The 23,768-nt window shown below is 44.6% G+C and overlaps 1 protein-coding gene across 5 annotated transcripts in view; it reads left to right on the top strand.

Annotated features, from left to right (window-relative positions):
• The window catches only part of AFF1 (ALF transcription elongation factor 1), a 135,951-nt gene extending 118,003 nt beyond the window's left edge, over positions 1 to 17,948 (top strand). For 4 of the 5 annotated variants that reach the window (XM_064450364.1, XM_064450366.1, XM_064450362.1 and 1 more), the window contains 9 exons: positions 1,559 to 1,805; positions 2,831 to 2,922; positions 3,920 to 3,983; positions 4,830 to 4,966; positions 5,819 to 5,890; positions 6,502 to 6,595; positions 6,698 to 6,741; positions 8,115 to 8,344; positions 11,135 to 17,948. In XM_064450364.1, the coding sequence (XP_064306434.1) occupies positions 1,559 to 1,805; positions 2,831 to 2,922; positions 3,920 to 3,983; positions 4,830 to 4,966; positions 5,819 to 5,890; positions 6,502 to 6,595; positions 6,698 to 6,741; positions 8,115 to 8,344; positions 11,135 to 11,256 (1,102 nt within the window). In that variant the 3' untranslated portion in view covers positions 11,257 to 17,948. The remainder of the gene's footprint in view (positions 1 to 1,558; positions 1,806 to 2,830; positions 2,923 to 3,919; positions 3,984 to 4,829; positions 4,967 to 5,818; positions 5,891 to 6,501; positions 6,596 to 6,697; positions 6,742 to 8,114; positions 8,345 to 11,134) is intronic. The other variant, XM_064450363.1, reaches the window with a different exon arrangement.
• Positions 17,949 to 23,768: the final 5,820 nt, after the last annotated feature.

Here is a 23,768-nt window from a genome sequence, read left to right as displayed (position 1 = left end):
CCAGGAATTTCTCATTTATTCCAGCATAGCATTTGCAGTGCTTCTGGTAGATCTGTTGAAACTTACCCCATAATTTGCATACCAGTGTACTGCCAGCATTTTGGCTAGGTCTTTGTTCGAGCGAATGCTTCCAAGAGCATGTCAAATGGGCAGTGTTCCTGAGAGGGGAGGCTCATGTGTCAGTCATGGGCTCTACTGCATTCAGTTCCTGTTTGCTTGTGGCTTGAATTTGAGGTATTGACTTGGGTTGGTATGCAGTGTTGAGGTTTGTGTCCTGACAATATCAGTGAACTGCTTTTATGCAGAGAAAGCATTGATGTACACTTAAAGCACTGAGACATTGGGGCTAACATTTAGTTGGGTGAAGGGATATTTCAGTTGTGGTAATAATGGAAGGGCTTTAATTCTGGGGTTCATTCACCCTTTTTCTCAGTGAAAACAAGCACTGCTTTTAGCCACGTTCTGGCTTTTGGAGTGGGAAGGATAGGATGTATTTCTGGGTAGAGAGGGCTCTGGATCGGGTCATGCTGCTGTGCTCTCTGTAAAATAATCCTTTCTGGAACATTAGCTGTACTGAGGTAGTGAAGCTGGGGAGCATGTGTGCAGTGACTAGGGACTGTACCATGGGAAAAGTAGTTGTGGAAGAGGGGAGCGGACTGTCCCATGCACAGCAGAACAAAGCAAGATATGCAACGTCACACTTTGGTCTTCTCAGTGCGTTTAATTTAATTTCCTCCTCTTCTGATGTTGCAGTCCATGAGTTGGTATTCACTACTCAGTGTTTTCTTGGAAACTTGGAGAAGCTGAATAAAAATTGTGTAAATGAGCAGTAGTGAAACAAGATTTAGAGCTATTTGGTGCTGGTTAGAGCTGCCGGACTTCCCTGGTAATCGTAACTTCAGATGATCAAAAATCTGATATGCCACTGTATTAGTAAATGTGATAGTCTGCCATTTAAAAGCACAGCATTTTAAGTCTCTTTCGCTTGAATCCTCTCAACTTTCTAAGTAGTGTCTAGTTGAGCCAGCAAGTCTTAGAGGAAAAATTCAGTTCAATTCTGTCAAAGCACACACAGTGTCAAGTGTCAGGGTTAGTATCTCTGACCATAGAAGATATCTTCCACCATAATGGGGGGAGAGAGGCAGTGCTGCAGTTCATTTGCCTTATTGGGTGATTTGTCCCAGGGATTTTAGTCACTGTAATTACCTCTCTCCCCCTTTCAGTGAAAAGGGGCTGTGCTGGATGGATGCCTTTTTTACAACGTCCTGATATTCTGGTTGCAAGCCTTTACTCCAAGGGCAAATTCTGAGGCTTATTCTTACTTGAAAAGCAACTTGCTTGTATGTTCTTGGTAGCTGAAGATGTGTTATCTAATGCATGATGAAGTTCCTGAAGTTTCATTTTGGTTTTGTTGAATTCTTTATGTTAACAAATCATTTCAGACTTCCAGAGAAACGTAAACAGAATTGGTACATGATGTAACTAAGTTTTTAAAAAATCCCTACATTATATGTACACCATATTTATCCCAATTGCTGAATTCATTTCCCATCTCCAGAGCATCAAAAGCTTCATTTGAAACCCAGAAGAAAGATCTCCTGCTACCCCCGCCACCACCACCCATGTCTCTTGCACAGCCTGCATCAAAGCCAACCAAGATGGCCCAAAAGAGACCCAGAAGTGAGACCTGTGAGCTGCCGGCCATGGATAACACTGCCAGTAACAAGAGCAACCACAAGGATCCTTTGTTCTCCAAGCACAAGAAAGTGGAGAGAAATCACGCTGAACTGTTGAAGGGCATCAAAGTAGGTATCCATTATAACTGGTGGGATGCGACCCATGGGTGCTCTATCATTCTCTTCAGAAACATGCTCTGAGGATATTAAAAGAAGAAAGATAAACCAGCCACCAGAGAAAGCTCTTTGAATCGTTGTTGCCCCTTTAATGGCTCTCTGTGACTGTATGTTGCTAGCCCCAAAGCCTGTGTTGTAACTTCTCTATTGACTTTCCATCTTCTGTTTTCATCTCACTAGTGAAACATAGTGAGAAGGGGTCACCATGTAAAAACCAAAGGCAAGAGAATCACATTTCTCATAGTAACTGTTTCTGACTGTAGGCAACTGCAAGTACAATATTGGTTAAAAAATTGGTTAAAAATAAGTGTGTTCACAAAAAGAAAGAGTGGATTGCTTAAAAATAAGAAAAAAGCAACCTGTGTTTCTGACCGCAAGATGGGAATAGCTTGCTTACAAAATTGTTAATGATCCTTGCAGCTGGATATTTGGGTTATATAAAATTCAATTATATTGCCATTTACTAGTGGCTGGGTGTGTGTGTATCATGTTGGGGAGTGTGTGTGTGTGCTAAGCCAGACTGTGCACGCTGTGTTAGCTGGCTTCTAACTCATTGTTTTTTCCTGATAATGTGGTTAGTAATGGAGAATCAGCAATCGCTGTGCGGTTAATCTGGAAAAAAGTGTGAATGGATATTACCTGTTCCTGCCTTGGCTAGTGGCCATAAAAATATGCTGCTTACAGCCTTACTGCTATCTTAGCCATTGTTCAAGGAAAGCTGCTACTTAATTTCTCCATGTTTGGGAAAAAATTGATTGGTATTAAGCCTTACTAGCAGTCAGTTAAGAAGCCAAGTTTCCATTTACATTACTGGAGAGGGTGCTGGGGAAGAAGGTAAGAAGAGGGGGAGAGCCTGGAGAATAGGCTATGCCTGGGACAAATAAACATTTTATCTTGAAATATAGGAAAGCCAAGCTTTGGAATTGGTTTAGACGTATCTTTCTAACCAGCCTTACCTCCACTCTGTCGTTTCTCAGGGATCTGCAGGGGATGTCACAAATCCTTTCCCAGTGCCTTCTTTGTCAAATGGTACCTCCAAGCCAAGGAGACCTCAACTCAACTTTGAAAAGTAAGTTTTGATTTTACACCCCTTGTATGTGCTTTCTGAAGGTACCAGGCAAGGCTGGCCTTGCAGCCACCCTGGCTTCTGCTTCTTAATGAGCGCTTCTTTTGGGAGTAAAGGGAAGAGGAAGACGTGTCTGGGACCTGCCCTGTACTGCCTTCTTGTGTCTGGGACTTAGCCCACCCACTGCAAAGCAAAGGTCTCATTACAACAGCTCTTAGTTTGAGGGAAGCTACTCTAGAAATTAGGTACTTTTTAACTCTTGAGAGGACGTGTCTCTTGTGCCTGTCTACAAGTGATGGGGTTTGCTTTGTCTGATTCTTGACAAGTGGCAAACTCCTCTGTGACAAGGTGCTGGGCAGGCAGCTGAGTTATTCTGAGAGAGCATGGCTCTACTTGCTCATTTCGTTATTGCACAAGTGGCTGCGTGCCATTTGCACGGCGAATAGATTATCCCAGTGCACAGAAAAGTGAGTGGTCCATCTTTATTGTTAACGTGTTGATTTGAGACCAAGACCTGTAAAAGCCTTGGTGACCGCATGTCTTGTAAGCAGATAACTTGAATGCAAGCTATTTTGGTCTGAGATATGTGTGGTACTGCAAGGTTTGCTATATGTTTCAATCAAAATGTGTTTGTGGTGTTGTACTTGAGGAATGACAGAAGATCATATAAGTACTGTCTTTCCATGGGAGCAGAGAAGTAAACTTGGCTTCATAGTAGCCAGCCTCCAGTGGTTTTTTATTTCAGAATGTAAGTTTCCGGTGTTACTCTAACATATTTTTTTAAGAAATCAATTTTATCTGTGGATTCAGTCGCTGTGTATTTCTGAACATGCAGACAACATCCATGTAGTGACTATCGTAATTGTAATGTGTGTTTGATAAGGCTGTAACAGGCTTACACAAACAGGATGTTTGGACTTATAGCATCCTCTATATATGAAGGTAAAACTGATAATTGTCCTACCCTTTTTATCTGTTATCTGTTTTATCTGTTTTTCAGACAGCATCCAACGGAATACTACATAGAAGAGGCCAAGAGGCTAAAGCACAAAGCTGATGCAATGGTAAGTCTTGGCCCTGTGCTAGAAATGTTAACCAGCTCTTGCATTTGGACCTGATAACTGAGTGCATGTGAATAAGATTCGCTGGCTAACATTATTTCTGTGCTCCATACTGGAGTATGCTCAAGTAATATGTGGGGAGGCTGTCTTTACTTGCCAAATGTTCAGACATTTCCCTTTGTTATGAACACATCTGGTGAATATGCCTAGAGAACAGGATTCAGAACTGACATTGTCTGAGGTTAGCAGGCCTGTTTGCTTTGCAGAGCTATCACAAAGTCCTTGAAAGATAGATGGAACAGTTACTTTTAAGACAGTTTACTCTGAAACGTCAGGATCCTGACAGTAATTGTGTTGCTGGTGGGCAAGACTTGGAAGTGCCCTTTGCAGATGCAACAAGCTTTCTCTGCTATGTGCAGCTTAACAGTGTGCATGACTGAACATATTTTTTTTCTAATTACAGCTCAGTCAGATAATGCACATTTGCTACTTGCCATTTACATGTGAAAATGAAGTGGGGGGATACTGCAGTGGGAAAGCCACATCTACCTCTCACAAGACAGGCCTCCAAGACCAGACAATAATACTAAAAAATGTGAAGATAATAAATTACTCAAGGCAAACACTGAGCAAGAAGAAGAGATACAAATAGCCAGAGCACACAAAGCTGATGACTGGGACTATATTAGGGGATCTGCTGAGAGCCCTTTAATTATCACCCAGAGGCCTGACTTGCATCTTTTTCTTTCTTCAAATCCTACCTAACTAGGGAGAAACAAGGGAATTCAGGTACACTTGAGAGAAGTAGTTTTTGTCTTAGTCTAAAAATTAGAATTTTCTTCCCAATAGACCGACAAGACTGGAAAGGCCTTTCAGTACCTAGATGCTGCCCTTTCCTTCATTGAATATGGGATTGCCTTGGAATCGGATGCACCAGTACCAAAATCAGCTTACAGCATATTCAGCGACACCATAGATCTCATCAAGTAAGCCGTTCTCAAAGCATGGTGGTTAGGTAGCGTGTTTGGAGGGGAAGGGTTAGTTACATTGCTTGTTTGCAACTGTGGCTGCTCTGGATTCCCACCACAGAGCAGAGTTCAGATTGCCATACAAGCATAAGACAAACAGACCATCCAGAGGCACCAAAGACAAATCCTTGGAAATGTTTCAGCATTGCTCATCGGAAGAAGTAGGCATCATGTCCTCCTCAGCGTTTGAGCCTTGCAGCTGAGGTACACCAGAGGACGCTGGTTATGACAATCAAGGACATGAAGGAGTTTTTACTTTATCCACACCTGAAGTTGCTTTTGCAAGTGAGCTCAGTAGCATTTAAGTCAAAAAAAAGCAAAGTAGCAATATAGCGTGTGGAGGAACAGTTTGCAAGGCCTTTGGGGTGCAGCTTGGTTGAAGGAAGGTTTTACTGTTTTCTCCCATGTGTCTTTCTAGCTGTACACTTTATTGGGTTTTTTGAAGAAACACTTGAATTAGTATTTCACCTTCAGTAACAGGGGCACCTCTTCTAGGGGCCCCAGGCCTGTAGGTGGCCCACGGGGGTGGGACATCTACTTGTAGGGATGTTGCCTGTTCATCAGTGGAAGAGGAGAGTGAGTCACATAAGGGGCCACATCTGTTCCTGCTGCATGGAAAACAAGGTGTTTTGAGGCACAGTCCTCTGCTCAAGATCATATGAAGCACTCGGTGCCAGGACTAAGGACTCGGGACAGGTTGCCTGACTTTTGGACCAGTGTTTGAGATAATGACATGCATTGTTTTTTCATAAACAGTGGGACTTGAGAGCACTGATGGCTGACAGGAGTCTGTTTATTTTGTTTATTTAGATTCACCATGGCACTGAAATCCTTTGCGGACTCCTCAGCATCTTCACATGAAAAAATCTTTGCTGTGTTATGGTGTGTAACTGTTTCTCTGTTCCTTCATATTCTGTTTTTAGACTTGATAGAGTGTAAGACCCATTACTTTCAGGGGTGAAGGAATGAGTTAAATGGGAATCAGAGTTCTGCAAGGAAAAAATGACAATATAAAAACCAGAATCAACTAGAATATCTCTGAAGTGAGCTGGGATATCACAAGGGACCACATGTGGAAGGCACAGGCTCTAAAATTTGATCTGCTTGTAACTTGAGAGCGCATAGGGCTTTCACCTAAGGTGAAAGAATGTGATTTGGCTGCCCATGTCTGAGCCATGTAACTGAAGCTGTAGTTGAACATAGCTGAGGCACTTCTGGATGGGGGCTTACTCAGCCTGTGGCATCTAAAAGAGGCTGGGCACCTCTTTATATAAAAGACTAGGTGTAGCCCTTCCCTGTTTGGTTTTTTTTTCCCCCCTTGTGATTTTTTCACAGAGTCTTTTTTAAGATGAGCAGAAGGAGGAGAAATTCTGAGCTATCTTGACTTTGCAGCACAGCTCATGAGTGCCTGCCGCCATCCCACAAGGCTGATTACTGCTGAGCAGGCAGCAGTGAGCATGAACACTGACGCTTGGGTGTGTTTCTGTTCACAGCATGCGCTGCCAGTCCATTCTGCACATGGCAACATTTCGTTACAAAAAAGATACTGCAATAAAGTATTCCAGGATCCTCAATGACCACTTCAAGGTAGGGCAGGTGTATTAGTAAACTGTCAGCTGGATGGCCGCGGTAGTTACTGGTGTCAGCTGAATAGCCCAAACATAACCAGAGTTATGTTCCTTGCTGCAGAGCTCTTCCAGAGTAACAAAAGCACCTTCTCCATGTGTTGCAAGGTAAGATTTAGAAAAACATATGTTGTAATGTGTCTGTAAGGGTGTGAGTGAATACAGTAGCTGGAGTATTTGAGTTGCAAGCTGCATTTGAGAGTGCCTCTCCACTTGCTCTTTCTTGCCATCTGAAATCGTACTGTTAGGGGGGCACGACTATGTTTCTGCTCTCTCTTTCCTGTCTTTTTTCGTTGGAAAGGGGTGGGGTGGGTTTTTTGGGTGTGGGGTGTTCTGTTTTGGGTTTTTTTTCTGGTTATGAGGTCCAGCATTACTGTGTATCAAGCAGAGCAGTTCACCACCAGAGAAGCAGGTCAGAGGAGCAAGGAAGGTATCATCACTATGCTGTTTCAAAGCCTCCATTGTTGTCGTCTTTGTTTGTTAGAGATTCTTTGAGACTTAATAGGATACCATGGCCCATCTCCCTGGCCACTCTCCAGTAGGGTTATACCTTCACCCTGTGGTAACATAACTTTGAGGTGATACTTTAATATTTTTCTCTGTAGCGCAGTCACCAATTAAGAAAAAGGAAGCAATTTTCTAATTTGTGAGTTTTGGAACATTTTGTCTTTTCTATGTATCTGCAGCAGTGTTGCTGTGTATGTGGCAGCAAAAGTAAAAGGCAAGCGGTCATGTAAGTGTTTTGACCCGATGCCCAGTAAACTGGGACTGTGTTTTAAAGACAGTAAGAAAGAGTTTTTCTGTGTACTGTGGTAATTGCATTTGGCGGATAGCTACCCAGCTCCACATCTGTCCCTTTTAAGCTCTGCAGTTGAGAGAGGGTTGCTTGGTCTTTATTAGTGATGCTGAAATTCCAGTTGTTTTTCTGCCACCTTGCACAGTACGGTTTATTGGAAAGTAAATGGTCTCCCAAGAGCAGTGGTGGAAGCCCTCTCATACTAGTGACGAAAATTAGGTTGGGTGAAGTGGTGGGGGCGAAGCGATGTGATGAAGCCAGCCTGTGTCTGGAAGGCAGACAGCTGACTGCTTTTAGCTTCCCTAGGTCTATAAATAAGTGTGTGTAGGCTGACCTGGCTGCTTTGACTAGCTGTCAGAAAGCTCCAGCCTCCATAGGTGGGGAGCTTCAGCATGGCTGAAATGGAAACCATTAGGAAAAAGCACTTAAATAATCTGGTGAAGGCTTCCACAAGTAGGTGCAGATTTTCGAAGGTGGATGGGTGGCCCTTTCTGATGTCTGGTCCTCTGTTTCCTTTTGTCAAGAGGGGTCCTTAGAGTCACAAATCACTTCCAAAACCTTGGCCTTGCACTCAAAGGACAATTACTTGGTATGTTGCTGAACACATGTCAGTTTTCAACACTCCACTCCCAAGACTTTTAACTCTGAAGGTAAACATTCATGATGGTTTTTCCTTCTCCTGCAGAAGCACAGGCATGCCTTCTCCTCTTTCTCCAATGCCCTCTCCTGCCAGTTCTGTGACTTCTCAGCTGGGATCAAATGCTAGCAACTTCAGTGGCAACAGCATTGGTTCTTCAGTCACTGTCCCTTATAACATCCCAAGCATCACCTCTTCCTATGTCAACATCACTTCCTATATCCTCTATGCATATGATATTTGGGAACAGGCTGATGCACTGGCCAGGAAGAATAAGGGTAAGTTTTTTGCCCTCTGGCTCTTCTGTCTTATGTGTTGTGTTTATGTGTATGTACTTGCTTAAATCCTAACATTCAGTGTAGCAAACACCATACCTAAAGATCGAGGTATTAAATATGTTGAAAGAGACAGCTATGGCATATTGGCAGGTTATTGGCAGAGGTGATTGATGGTGATACATTGTTGAGTGTTCCAATTAAAAGGTGGTCCTGGCATCCTCAAATCTCTAAGAGCTAAAGGATGAGGGTATCAAGTGCAGGAAAACAGCCTACTTGCTCCATGGTAACACAAGAAGCATAAGGATTTTCTCCTGTTTTTCCCTTTGGGGTACTTAGCTTTTCTGAGTTGGTTCATTTTCTTTAAAAACAGCTTTTTGGCCTGTAGCCTTGTGTTTTAGTTTGTTTGTCAAACTTCCAGGTATTTTTGTCTTGAAAACAGTGAAGCTGGCTTCTCCCTTTAAGAGAGAAGCAGAGCAGCACTTGACTTGGAGTCCTTGCTGGGCACATGACCCATATTTGCCGGTAGCATTTCCTAAAATTGCTGCTACTTTTTTTTATTTTACAGTTTTGTTGTTAAAGATGTTGTATTGTCCTGTGGTACAAGCAGTGGTGAACAAGCAAAAGCCCTAGCATGGGTGCAGTTCAGCCTGTAACTTGCTATCCCACATGGTTTTTGCAGTGCCATTTTTCATAAAACACAAAGTTTTGTGGGCTGCTATGGTTGAAGGGGTGTGTTGCCATGATCTGTTGGCAAACTTGCGAAAGAAAATAAGCATGATGTGCCTGGCTGAATTGTTGGAAGGCTGTAAAAATACACTAATGAGGCAGTTGCTGAAATTCAAAAGGCTTTGCAAGTCACTTTTGAATAAAGTAACTCTGGTTGTTGGCTGTCCTCTGAGCAAATCCGTGCTCGCAGCAGTAATTCATTTTGGATTATATCCTCAAAAGGCTGATAAAAGACTGTCACATAGGAGTGGTGGATGCTGCTGGTAAACCAGAGGAATGAGTCATGGAGGAAAAAACAGTGGGAGGGCAGCCTGAGCACAGTCTTGCATCAATCAAGCCTAAATTCAAAACCTGCTCTGTGTTGTCATTTTAATGTAGGGGAATGATGACTGGGGTGATAAATACTCCTGAGGGAGTGGATCTGTGCAGGAGAACAGTAAATACTCGTGTAGGCTTGGCAGTTGTTGTCACTGTTGAGGACAGTGGAGGAGTTTCAGGACTGGAACTTGCTGATATTCATTGTAATGTACAAATGCTAAGAGGTACAGAGAGTGAGTACGTAAAAAAAACAACAACAAAAAAAACCCCACAAAACACAACACCCAAAACAAAACCCCTATGAATTGCAATAAAAGAATCAAGGAAGTGGCTAAGAGCAGCAGTGGCCTTAGCTGTCGAATTCCCTTAAACAGGGAGGTCATAAGCTAGTGGGAAACAGTTCATTGTACCTGATGTCTGAGTCACTTGTGCAGAGCCTAAATGCCTTCTGGTGTGTACCCAACCAGGCGCTTCAGCACAGGACCCAGCTCCTCACAGTAATTCAGAGCAGTGCCATGGATCATGAGGCTGTAACAGGTTATCTTCTGGCCTCTGATCTCCCACAGCGAGGACAAGCTGCGGTTGCATGCGTGCACATGAAGTTGCTCTCCATTTACATGGTGCTGTGGTCACAGATCAGGTTATCTTCTGTTTGCTTAGACAAGGAGGGTTTGGACTCTTTGTCTGTGCTTACAGCTGTTCTGTTCCCCATGGCGGGAGTGGATACCCATTTTGTAAACAAAAGCAGGAAAATCAGGGGAAATGTGTTCTCTGCCTCTGAATCGAAAAGTATTAGAATGAAAGTATTGTGCTGTCTTCTGAAGAGTTCCTTGCACAGCCAAGCAGAAATTTTCAGCCTCCAGATTCAATCATTATGTGTAAAAGAGGAGAGCTGAGAACGGCCGGTTTCTGAAAAGGTACCTGGCAAAACATGATCGAGGCTGGAGGGATGGAGGGACTGGGATGAGCCCATGTCACTGGACAGCAGGTCATGCAGGAATGTCATGGAAAGGTGACTAGAAAGAAATAGGCATGATAATTTCCCGTAACTTGCTGTCACCTGCACAGGTGATTGCCAGCATGGAGCAAAGCATGCAGCCTGCCAGCACCTCCCAGCAGGCTCAAATATGCTGTAAAAGCCATCTCCTGCCCATGCAGGAGGAGGAGGATGGTGCCTGAAGCTGGTGGCAGGATAGGACGACTGTTAAATCTGTCTGATGTGCCTAGCTATAAGCAACCCAAATCAGAGCTGTATAGCCTGACAAGTGATACAAATTTTTAAACCTGTTCAGCTGAGAAATCATGTCTCCAACATTTGAGGATGGATGAAGGGATCAGTCCAGTGACAGCTGTGTGTGCTTCCGGGCATTGCCCAGAAAGGCACTCAAATTTGGCCTGTTTGAAATTTGGGGGAAGCACGTGGCAGGGACTGGGGTGTGAACACCCAAACTTTTTGCCCACCTACCATCGAGTCTCAATGTCCTTTTAAAGCCAGCCTTTGGGGAGGTGGTTCAGTGTGTGTGTATGTGTGTGAGTGCGTTCTCCTCCCATGTGCCCTGCCTCGCATGCTTGTTACACTTCCAGCCTTCTAATATTGCTCAGCTCTCTGCATTAATGATGTGTTCAACGGGACTTGCCAACTGACAGCATGCTGCTGTTGTCGCTCCTCGCTGCCCCCTCGCCTGTCAGATGTGCCTCTTGTGTGAAACCAACCAAGTGTTTTCTCTCTCCCTCCCCTTTTTCCAGAGTTTTTTGCTGAACTCAGCACAGCGACATGCGCTCTGGCACTGAACAGTAGCATGACTGAACTGGTACACTACACTAGGCAGGGTTTACAGTGGCTGAGACTGGAAACAAATATGCCTTAACTGGTGCTTAAGGTGGTTAAGTACCTTGAACTTTTTTGCACTTTTGAAGCCTCAGAAAGTCTGACTTGTTGAATCGTTGGATACAAAGCACCTGCAAGGGAAAATAAATCAAGGTGGAAGGAATCTGGTTACACTGGAAAAACTGAACTGTGTTTTTAGGGTAGCACTTTGCTGCCTTGAAAAAGAAGAGTTGGAGGAAAGCCTCAGCATTGATGGCACCTTCCTTTAAAACGACGAAGTGCAATGAATTGTCTGAATGGCTCTATGTGTTGATGGTCTATAAACATTTCTACTACAAATAACCAGCAGGACAATAATCACACATGAAGAAGTGCCGACAAGAAGGAAATCTGCCTCCAGAGGTTATTATGCAACATACCACAGTCTGCAACAGTTGTGTGCCCAGAAGACGTGTCAGAGAAGTGTTTTTGCAAGCATGGATGCAATCTTTGGTGTCTTTGTTCCTCAGATGGCAAGTAGCAACCTCATCAGCACCAAACAGCGTTATGTTACAATAAAAACAGCAAATTGGTCTGCCTTGCCTGCTTTCCAACCTCGCCCTCTTGCATCTGTCAGCCAGCTGTCCTGAGAACTGGGGGAAACCACTGCCTTTAGTGCTGGAAGTTCACTCTTTAAGTCATGGCTGCTTCGGTCCTTCTCCTTGCCATGCACTCATGCACACACATGCCCTTAGCCCTTGAACTCTGTTACTTACGTCCTTGCTTGGTTTAAGCCTGGTAAGGCAAACACAGTTGGGGCAGCAAAATGAGCAGGTGTGGTTGGAAACAGCTCTGCCTGCCTTCTGCAGTGGAGGGGTGTCACTCACATGGACAAGTCTTCATCCAGTTGCTTTTTGTCATCTTGAGGGGTGAGGGTGGATAGCTGTACTGGGTCACTGTGATTGCTTGGACATTGTTCTGAGTCTTACATGGGGAAGAACTGCTTCTGTTTAAGGAGGGACTAAGTCGCTGAGTGTGGAACAAAAGACAAATTTTGCATTTGGATATTTGCCTGCAACCATTGCTGGTCTTGGTGAATATTGATTTGGTGGATTTGGTAGCAAAGTAGGGCATCCTTCATGTGGGAGATAACTAATGCTTTTTCTCAACCAAACTACAGGATGGGCCCAGTGACTTAGAGATCTGTCAGGGGAACAAGAAAGGGAATAATTAGCTGTTTGCAAGCATTTTTTCCTTGTCAGGAGTTGCATTTTTGAAATTGTGATTTTTGCAAGTGACAGTAACAGTGAAGGCAACATCTGTGACATTCAGTAAGATGACACCGTTCTCTACCCAAAGATTTCCTGTTGTGTGACAGTAGTGTCCTGCCATACTCCTATCTAATAGTGTGCCTTAGCTCTCTGGTCCCCTCTTGCATCCCTTGCTCTATCTCTGACAGACCTGTGGGAATGGTGAAGAGGATGGTATCACAAAATAATTGTGCTTACAGGAAAGAATTAGCTCCCTCTTCTGCATTATTTCAGGATGGAGGAACAGGTCTGCACGCATGCATCAGTACCCCCTTTGTAAAATACTTGCCTGTGGATTCTGAGGCTCACAAAAATAGGCAGTAAATAGATATCAGCAAAAGGTTTGCATTTCCAAAAGTAGTTTCTTTAGAAATGCCCCCTGCTGTGGGAAAGCCTGGAGTCATCTTGCCTCTGGGAGGAGCTGATGGGAGCCTGTGGCAGCTCTGCCCTTGTCCCAAGCACAAGAGAGCTCTCCTCTCACCTTCCCTGGCAGCACAGGATCCTGGCTGGGTCTTCCCACACCTTCAAGGGACTGTCCTTTTATGTTCACTTTATTAAAAGCCTTAGTGCATTTCAGGGATAAGCTGTCCTAACCAGTCGAAGGAAAGTCCATGTCCCACCCTCCCCATTTTACTTCGCTTGCCCTCCTCTTCCCTGGAGAAGCAACTGCTCTGAGACAGCCAGGGACAGAGAGAGGCTCAGTGGTAACTGTTTTGTTCTCAGGAAGCACAGGGATGGCCAGATGGCCTGAAGGCTTGACATGCACTTTGGAGCTCGATTCCAGACTGGTGGGTCGATGCCTTCTTCCAACTTTGTCTTCAAACAAAGCTAGTTTTAGGATCACCAGCTGAGGAGGAGGAAGGAAGGAAGAAAGCTTTATTGAACCTGAAAACCTCTGTGGGAGTCTTCAGGAACCATAGCAGATTGTTAGGGGTAAGCATAAGGTGAAGCAGGGATGTGGGTCCCCCCTATACTTTGATTTCACGTACACCCATCTCCCTCCCTGCTGCCAGGCCAGGTTCCCCTCAGAGGGCTGCTGGCGCATGGCTTTCCTGCCCCAGAGGGGACTGTCTGCTGCAACCCGCGAGGCAGGGCGTGCAGCCACCCCCATCCTGCATCCAGCTTGGTGTAGCCCACAGGTGCACCAGGTCCTGTCCTCACCTGCCCTCTGGGCGTTTTGCCCAGATAGTGATAATCTGTTGCCCTGCTCCTAGGAAAGCTCATGCAAGGGTGTTGGGCAGGCAGAGTTGGTAGGGAGACACCCAGTGAAGGCAGATGAACTACTGGCATTTGCTGCTTTACAGTTGGGAAAAGGCAGCACGTGCTGTGGTACTAGGTGGAGGTGGTCATGCAAGGGCTGTTCCCGCTCCCAGGGCAAACTACCCCGGGCGTCATAGGAAACAGAATCACAGGCAGTTTGTGTCACACACATGTGGGGGGCTAATTCAGGGCTCTCATTTCAAAAGTCATCTGTGGAAGCATCAGTACCAAGCACGTAGCTTGTATGGTACCTGCATGTACCATAGCAGGAAGCTATGTTTTGTTTCAGGTCATAGGGAAGACTGTTTAAATAATGGGTAATTTTTAAAAAGCCATCATATTTCAACCTTGAGCCAGGTCCGAGGCCTGCAAAGAGTTAAGAAAGATGCTCATAATTTTCACTTGGGCCTGTTCAGGCCTTTAAAAAAAATCTAAACCAAAATATAAGTGGAGGAAGTAGCATTTGCCATTAGGAAACAAAACCATGAATCCAAGGAAAAACAGAGGTGATGGTTGAGTCCAGAAGGATAGGAGGCAGCTATGGTGGCAAAGCAGCATCATTTCCATGCAATATTTATTTAGAAGAAATAATACATGTGTTGAAATTGTGAAATGTTCTATTTTTAAGATGCCATTTATTTAATAGGTGAAAAACCCCACTTACATGGAAATAGAAACCTCTTCTGTAACTGAAAGTCAAAGTCTGACTGCAATGTCCTTGTTTTTGGTTTTGTCCTCTCCATTCCCTCTTGGTTCCTATTATTAATCTGTACAACTTAAACTTATTTTGGGGATTTATGTCCCTCTTGTAAATAACTTTTTCTGCCCTGTGTGTGATGGAGTTTCCGAGATGGTTGATTCAGTCATATGGGGAAATAAACAATAAATGAAGTAGCCTGTTTGTTATGAGTTGTTGCAAGAGTCCTCATGTTCTCAGCTTCTTGTAGAGAAATTGTAATTTGCCTGTTCTCTCTGAATGGTCATAGTGTTTCCCTTCTGAATGAGGTTTAAGTATGAATTTCTGTACAAGAAGTCTCTGTTTCAGTTGCTCCCCTGTTTATCGCCCCTTGCCCTTTCCTTTAGGAACAAGAATGGCTGCAAATCTAGATACTCAGAGTGGCAGGAGGTTCATGGCTCAAGACATCTGCCTCCTGTCCTCCCGAAATGGATTTGGGGAAGACTGTGCTGGGGTCAGCCACTGATGACCAGCAGAGCCTGGCTGTGAGTGCTCGCTGACGGGAAAATCCCACGGGTTGGTTTCATGCAGTCAGACAAGTTAAATAAGAAAACAAGGAGCAAGACACAGAAATGGCGGTTGAAGCATACTGTTCCATGTTTGCCACAAAGGTGTTGCAGGCTCGGTGCTGGGAGAAGGGTCTGCTCAGGTCTAGTTCACGGACACCTTTCTGAAGCATTGCGAGGAGGATTTCCCTCAGAATCCCGCAGGATTTCATGCCCCATGGTAGCTCTGCTTCTCAGTGGTCGTGCAAGGTGTTCTCTTTGCAATGGCCTTAAACTTCTCATTTGAGGCTTCTCCTACTTTTTGTTTTATGTTGGGCAATGTAACTTTCTTGGAAGAATGATTTTTGCATCTCTCTATGCACTATTGTGATAGAATTTGTGTGTACAATTCAGGTCCTCTCTGTAACAGGCATTGCACCTAAGATGTTTGCTAATAATGATGTGGTTTTCTAATGTAGTGTGTAAATTGTAGAGGATACTGAAACCTGTTTTAATACCCACTAGATATGTTGCTGTTACAGATGTTGTATACAGAAATGTACACTTGTTTTTTGGGTCAATGCACTTTTTCACTGCACACTTAAAATCCCAATGGCAATGTTGGTATTAAAGTAAGAATAACAGGAAAAAAATCTAGTTAAAAAAAGAAAAGTGTCAAACATCTGCAGATCAGCATTTGGTGGGATTTTTAGCTACAGACTAGACAGGAGGAGCTTGGTGGTGCGTTTGTTCAGGTGAGGTGGGACTGGCACTCAGTTCACTGCCATCAGTTAGTGTTTCAAGTGGTATGAAACCAGGTCAGCCCCAGGCTGGTTGCAAGGTGCATGGATGGTAAAAAAAGAGCATGGGAATATAGCTTGTGGTTGTGGCCATACATATGTGGATGAAACATCTGTGAATTTTGTTCTGGTTTCGGTGGGGTGCGAGGGGTCATTGGACACGTGCTGTCCTGTCTGCTGGCTGGGCTGGAGCTGCTTTTCCTGAGTAATTCATGTCCTCTGTCCTACCATTTTCTTCCCCCTTGCACCCCAAAAGGTATGCTTCCCAAACTCCTCACTTGGGGCAAAAGCAAGGAAGGTTAGTTCTGGAGGTGGGAAGGAGATGGGGAGTGGACGGAGGGATGCAGAGGAAGGAGGTGCAATGTGCCAGCAGGGAGGTCATCCAAAAGCCAGGGAGGAAGAAGAGGGAGCAGGAGGCAGTGGAGCTGCAGCAGGCATCAGCTGCCCCGATCAGCTTCTGCCCAGGGCAGTGGGCCCCCTGTCTAAAATGGCCAAAATATTTTGGTGTGGTTTTCCAATAATATTTTGTTGTTCTTTATTTATTGAGCTTGTATTGACCAAACCTAATTTTGCAACCATGTTTAATTTATTTTGAGATTTGTTGTACGTTACAGATTACCTTGCTTTGTCTCTCTGGCTTGGCTTACCCTTTTCAAAAACAAATGTTATTTTTGGCAAAACAGCTGCATTAAAGTTGATTCAGTTTCTCAGCCCTGTGCTGCTCTCCAAACACTAAAATATCCCATTGGCAGTCTGGCTTTCTTTATTGCACTTTTTGTAATCCCTGTCACTACCTGAAACCAAGTGTTCCTGGGCCATCATCAGCATTTCTGAATGTGTTTCCATAAACTTTGTGTTCCCAAAACAAGGACTTGTGTGTGTTACAACTGCAGCATGCAATCACTGCTGTTTTGCGAAGTGCTTTGTCAAGGTACAGGGTTCCTGGAGATCCTGCTGGGTTTTTCTCCTCTCCTGCTCAGTGTTGCTGAGGTTAAGGTTTTCTTTGGGTCCAACATTTCATATAGTAGCAATACAACAATGTTGTCCGCTTCTGTTGAGCCAGCAAAGCTGCATCCCAACCAATGGGGTTTTTTCTGTTCTCTTTCAATATTTGGAGGCATGTGTCAGCCTGTACGTGGTCTGTGGCGGCTGAAAGGTATTTCTGAAAGTTGCTCCAGCCTGTGCACCTTTTTGTTTGCCACACACCAGGTGCAGCAAGTTCTGAACTTGCTTGCGAGTTCTCTTCGCTGTTCAGAGAAGAACTAGTTAGGATTCAGAGTCAGGCTTTTGCTTTGTCTTGTTTTTCCAGAAGGCCCTGGGAAATGGGGTGAGTGAGATGCAATCTGCAAAGCAGGGCAGGAGCTGAAGGGTTTCGTGAGTGGTGTTTTCTTTGCAATGGAAATGTATACGGTCGTGCCTGGGCGCCAGCAGGGCTCCATCAGGTCTCCAGATGGCACGTGAATCATGGCATGCTGGTGAAGCCACTGCTTGCCTGCTTGGTTGCCAGCCACCCTCTCCTTGCATTTCTGGGTCGATTCAGTGGGATTTCAGTTTCAACTGTTACCATACAGGGTTGGGTTGGTTTTTTTCACCCCACATTACTCATCAACTTAGAGTGTAAATAACATCTGGAATTCTTAGTGAAAACGTCCTTAAAACATAACTGTCAGGTTTCCTGAACATGGAACACTGGTCTTAAATCTGTTAAATGGCCCTTATCCTGTGGGGAGTGACATGCCAGTCCTCCCTCTCACAGCAGCTCTTCACATGCTGGGACACAGCAGTGGCCTGGGCTCAGGAGTGGCATGATGTCTTAGAGCCCCATGGAGAAATGAGGATGCCAAATGTCTTGCAAAATAAGTCTCCAGTGGGAAAAGATGTGCAAATAAGTGAGGGGAGGAGACTGATGTATTTGACTTCAGCACTGAATCTGTACTCTGAGGCTTCTGTGAATAAGAAATAGCTGCCTTTTTTTGTCTTTTTTCAAGGACTATAAATCAGATCTGTGATACAGCTTTAAAAAAAAAGGCTTAAAAAGGAAAAATAATCTCCAAAGTAATTGTGCCACAGATCTTATGTTTGTTTGTTTTCTGTACTGAGGATGAATTGCTGTGTGTATGTGTGTGTATATGTATATATATAAATTAAAATATGAGTTTTGACTTGCTTGTCCTCAAGTTCTTCAGATGAAAGAGATGTTGGTCAAAATTGTAAAGATGAAATTAAAAACAAGTTGCCTGGGGAGGGGGAATTTCTTGTTTTGCTGACCTGAAGCTGAGATGTCTCACCCTCTCCTGTGCTCTGCTCTCACAGAGTTGCACAAGCACAACTGGGTGCAGTTTCGCTCGGAGGTGAGGGTTGATGTGGCCATGCAATGTGTGGTTGTGCCGTGCATCTTCCTTAGCATGTGGCTGAATTTCTTGAAATATTCAACAGCACAAACTTGCCACTGTCTTCACCTCACTGCCACCTTTTGAGGAAAGATGTTTTGAAATGTGTGTGTTGCAAGTTTTTTTTAACCTTGAAGTCTGAAATTCAGGTGTCCATCCTGATGAGACTGTGATGCTTGGATTCATTTGTAAGTACTAGTTTGGCAAAATATTCAAGCATGTTTTCAGATCCATTTATTTTGCGTAGGACTGGGGCATGTTTTACTGGGCCAAGAAGCCTCCAGAGCTCTGGATACCTGATACATATGTATTTCCTTTTTTCCCCTCTCCTAATGACTACACGCATAGTGGTTCAATGCTGCCTCTGTCTTTTCGTTGATAACATGAAAAAGAAGAATTAGTTTTTTGTTTTACTGGTTCATTTTTTTTTCTGACAGCTTTGACCTCCTTTCAGTGAGGAAAACTTTAATTAAGGGTGGTAACTAACCTTCTGCTAAAAACCAGTCATCAGTGGGTGTGAATCAGCACCAACACATGCAGAGGGATGAATCTCAGCCCGACACCAAGGGATTGGAGATGGCAGTGCCCCGGCTCTGAGGTCGTGATGAGGGCTAATGATTCCAGCAGGGCTGTGCTGTGTGTTGCTGTGGCCACAGGCTTTACAGAGCAGGGCAAGTGTATGCCCCCATCAGCTTTCCTTTTTTGCCCTGTGACCGGCTCCGGTGGAGTGAGTGTTGGCATGCTTTACAGCAGTGTTAGTGCCAAGGTGAAATGGGCTTCATCTGAAAGCCGAAGTGCATGTGTGTGTAGATGCTGCAAGCAGGAAAAGAGAGCGCGTGGAGCAAAGGGTCTGGCCCTTGGGGGAGCATGTAGTTGCAGATCTTTGGTGGTAATTAGGCAAGATGGATTATGGTTAGCTGACCTAGGAGTGCTCCAGCAACCACCATTGGCTGGGGAATGATAAAAAGCAAGAAAACCAGCTGGGGGTAAGCAGAGCCAGGTGTGAGGGGCTGGGAAAGGAAGAGGTGTGAGAGAGATACATGGTGGTCTCTTGGAGGTAAAAGGAAGACCTTGGGAACCAAAGAGCAGTAGTGAGAGCAGCTAGGGTGTCCACTGAGGATGGGAAAAAAGAAGGGCCGTTTGGCTCTGCTCTTCCCTTCTCGTTCTTTCTGTCCTGTGCTGACCAAGATTTTGGCTGGGGAGCTGGCAGCTGCTTGTACAAAAGAAAATTGAGAAACAGGAGGAAAAAGTTGCTATGTGGCATAATGTGTGATGACATGACATACAAATGCAATCATGTTGGCGGCTGTAATGTGCTGCTTGTTTCATCTGGCGGCTGTTTAGTTGGAGATCTGACTCGGACGGTGTCAGAACAGTGCATGGATTTGCAATTACTTTCTCCCAGCAGCCTGTGCTGAGTTAGGTGTCCTGACTGCACTGCCTTATTTTTTTTTTCTTTCTTGGAAAACGTGTGTAGGGGAAGATAATTTGCTGATGATTCTTGGCCTGAGTTAAGTCTTACCCGTCAAGCAAATAAAGACACAAAAATGTTTCTCATTGGCTATGTAGCCAGAGCTGTGCCTTGCTGCCACTCCCAGGGATGGCTATAGCCACATAGTTGTAGGCTTAGAGTATTAATTTTCAGGACCATTAATTTAATAAGCATCAGAGAAATTCTCCTGCCAGATAGCAGGGGTGCTTCAGAAGCCAGGCAGGCAGCTGTAGCCACGCGTGCCATCTCATCACAGCCCAGTGCACGTGTGTCTTATTATGTCTGTCAGGACGCTGGCTGCCACACCACCTAAGGTAGGTTGTGTGCACTTCTTGAAAGACTGAGTCACCGTTTTGGTGGAACAATTAAAGCAGGTATGTATTGCATGGGCTCTTTGCTTGAAGTGATGGAACACGACCACCCCTGCAGACCACACAAGTCAGATGGCAGAAATTACATAGCTGCTTGCTGACTTTTTTTTTTGGTGTGTGCTGGAACAGCTTTAAAATGAAACTATCTGGAATCCAAGGAATTGCGTTAAAATGCCATGAAGTGACAGCAACACTAACCTTCCTGACAGAGCCAGGAAAGAGTTACAAATATAAGTTTCATCTCCTGGCTAGCAGTGCTTTATTTGCTGCCAGTTCCAGTTGAGAGAACGTGCAAAGGTTTAGAAAACAAATACAGATGTGGTAAAAGCAGCCAGCAAAAAATTTAACTGGAGCATCTGGAATAAAGTACTCAGGTTCGCAAAACTTTACACTCTGGTGATGTTGAAAATAGTTTTAAAAGCAGTTTCAGCCTAAATGAAGACAGAAACCCTCATTTAACTGTGGGAATAATCTGGAGTTATGGACTTCCCAGGCATTTGTTCTAATTAAGCGTGGCCAGGTTGACTGGCTGAATTTTTATTGCCTGATGGCAACCTGTTTGTAAAATGAATCTCAGTGTCATTTGGTGTGAGGGCTGTGGTCCCATCACACAAGATCACGCCGAGTATCCTGCAGCTGCCTCAGCAGATGGAGCAGACTCATGGCAAACAAGGTAAACGCAACCACTTCTGTTTCTCATTATGGTTCAGGGCAGTTACATTGGGCTGGAGTTGTTGGGAAGCTGCAGAATTTGCATCCCGAGCACTCAATTTTTAACAAACCTTTATGTACTCAGAGTTTCCCTGAGTCAGTGAGGGCTGTCCCCCACTCCGCAGTGTTTGCTGTTGTAGATGTTTCTTGGCTGTTGACGTGAATTTTCTCATGCAGCTTGTCTCCAACTCCTAGAAGAGATGGAATCACTCCAGGGTCAAAATGTTGCTGCAAGTGGAGGCAAGACACAGAGCTGAGGCCATGCAGTCACAGAATCACAGAATGGTGGGGGTTGGAAGGGACCTCTGGAGATCATCTTGTCCAACCCCCCTGCTTGAGCAGGCACACCCAGAGCAGGGGGCACAGGGATGCATCCAGGCAGGTTTTGAATGTCTCCAGGGAAGGAGACTCCACAGCCTCCCTGGGCAGCCTGTTCCACTGCTCTGTCACCCTCACAGGAAAGAAGTTTTTTCTCATATTGAGGTGGAACTTTCTGTGTTCCGACTTGAGCCCATTGCCCCTTGTCCTGTTGTTGGGCACCACTCTAAAGAGCCTAGTCCTGACACCCACCCTTTAGATATTTATAGGTATTTATGAAATCCCCCTTCAGACTTCTCCAGGCTGAACAAACCCAAGTCTCTCAGCCTTTCCTCGTATGGGAGGTGCACCAGTCTCCTGACCATCTTGGTAGCTCTCTGCTGGACTTGCTCAAGCAGTTCCACATCCTTCTTGAACTGGGGGGCCCAAAACTGGACACAGTACTCCAAATGTGGTCTCACCAAGGCAGTTGGGATGCAAGAAGGCAGTCTGATTCTGGGTAAGTGCACATAAAAGTTCAGAGCAGTGAAGTGAATCTCATAATTTCCTGGGGCTTTGATAGCCTTATTGCTGCTGTCTGCATCTCTATTGCTAGAAGTTGAATGCAGTTGGATCAAGCATTGAGGAAGAGGCTGTTCAGCCAGAGCTTCAGTTTCAGAATCTGCTGCTGGTCATGCTGGTGGCAATTGCGCTTTTATTTAATTACCTTCCCACTGCTCTAAAAAACCAAAAATCTGTTACTAGATCACAAGCAAGGGAAGTTCCTTGGTTTTGATGAATAAATTGCTTCTGATGTGTTCAGTCTGCCCTACATGCGTGTGTGCTACATGGATTAACAACACTGATGCTGAAATAACTGCCCCCAAGTCCCACTGCACCTGAAACAAGATCCTGGAGATGGCCACGCGGGATGCCTCCAGTGGGATGCTCCAGAGCCTGGCCGGGATCATTGTCACCTCTGCTTCTGTGCAGCAGCCTGAGGCCATTGGTTGACTGCTTGTTGCATAAATACATGGCATGCTCAAAGCCCTCTTCGAAGGCTTGTTCTTCTGCAAGGCTGCATCCCCCTCTACAGGTGGACATTTCAGTGAAATAATTTTCTCAGCTGGTGTTCAAACAGGAGGAAAGTCTGTAGTCTTCCTGATGGGACTTTTAAGAGTACATGTGTATATTTTGTTGATGTTTTAAAATATGCAAGTAGCATGTGCAGCGCCTTCTAAAGTCTTCTGTCCACATCTGAATATTTTAGCAGGATGTCTAATCCAAACATTTTTGCTGCAAGGTTGGCTCTATTAGGAATGAGATGCCTTTGGGGAAGAACAATATTAAGAAGTATTCAAAGCTGTGAAAGTATAACCAAATTCTCACAATCCCCTTTGAACGTAAATAATAAGGTATGATTTTAAGATTATTTTGAAAGGACATAATTTTACAAAATTGAAATAAACACTAATACATCGTTGCATCACCATACTGTTATGGCATGGCCTGAAAAAAATACAATCATAAATTACTATTTTAAAGCAGAAAGTAGAAATCTAATTTATAGGGAAATCTTTGTCTTTGTATTGATCTTCTATACATAAAAGGCTCAGACTAAAACTTCCCTAAGACAAACATGGCTGTGGGTGGCACAGCAGCTGACGTGCTGCCCGTGGCAGTGGTATGGTTTGGGAGGGGTTGGGAAGCCACAGTCCAAGCCCTGAGGTGAGGAGCAGCAGGAGACCTGGACAGGGAGCCAGAGTGTCCCAGAAGCAGGGGCAGCAGCGGGGGTGGGCAGGAGCAGGGTGAGTGGTAAGCACTTGGCTGCACATGCGTGACTGGAGATATACAGCCAAGGGGGCTGGTCAGAAGTGGTCCAGAGCCTGGTCTTGTTCTTCCCAAGTGGTTAAAACCAGCAGGCTGGAAATGCTGATGTGAGTAACTGTGATGACACTTGATGCTTTCAAAATTGTTTTTTTCTTTCTGTTTAAAGGATGTATGAAATAGACATCTTTGGGTTTATGATTTTTATGGATGAGGTGAAGGCTTTTAGATGCAGGCGAAACATTAGCAGAAACAGTGACGATTCCACATTGGGATAAGACATACATCATGTTTAGATGCAATGATTTCATGACCCTGAATGTTTAAAGACTTCACTTTCACAAATCCTGTGTTTAGTTTTAAATTAGAAGCTGCGGTGGAAGTTAGGGCCTGCTGCCACTGGAGGGCTGCCTCATCACGGGGAACCAGGGTGGAGTGCTCTGTTCCCTTAGCCTGTGGGGGTGGGGTGGGGTGAGGATTACTACTTTGTCATCATTAGCCTGTCGCCAGTACTAGAAGAAAAAAAGTTTGCTGGTGTTAAATCTGCAGCTTTGTATGACTTACCTGCAGCTTTATATGCAGGTAAGTCATTACAGTTGTTTGCCACAGTAATCCTATTTTTTATATATATACTTTGACATCATAATCACGTTTCCAGCAATAGTGTTTCTAAAACCAGCTCTGCACTAGTTCCAGTGCCATCTAAGATTAATAATGGGGACACCGCTATATTGACAACAGGGTTGTTCCTTGTAAATCGTTTTTGCAGTTTTCCTGGCAGCCCTTACCGATACACCGCCAAAAGCCTGAGCACAAATGTTGTTGGGGCAGGAAGTGCAAACTGAAATACAGAAGTGCCTGTCTTAGTCGTGTTCAGACTAAGTCTGAACTAAG

The sequence above is a fragment of the Phalacrocorax carbo genome, chromosome 4, assembly GCF_963921805.1.
Source record: "Phalacrocorax carbo chromosome 4, bPhaCar2.1, whole genome shotgun sequence".
Taxonomy (NCBI): Eukaryota; Metazoa; Chordata; class Aves; order Suliformes; family Phalacrocoracidae; genus Phalacrocorax; species Phalacrocorax carbo.
This window is presented reverse-complemented; position numbering and strand designations above follow the sequence as displayed.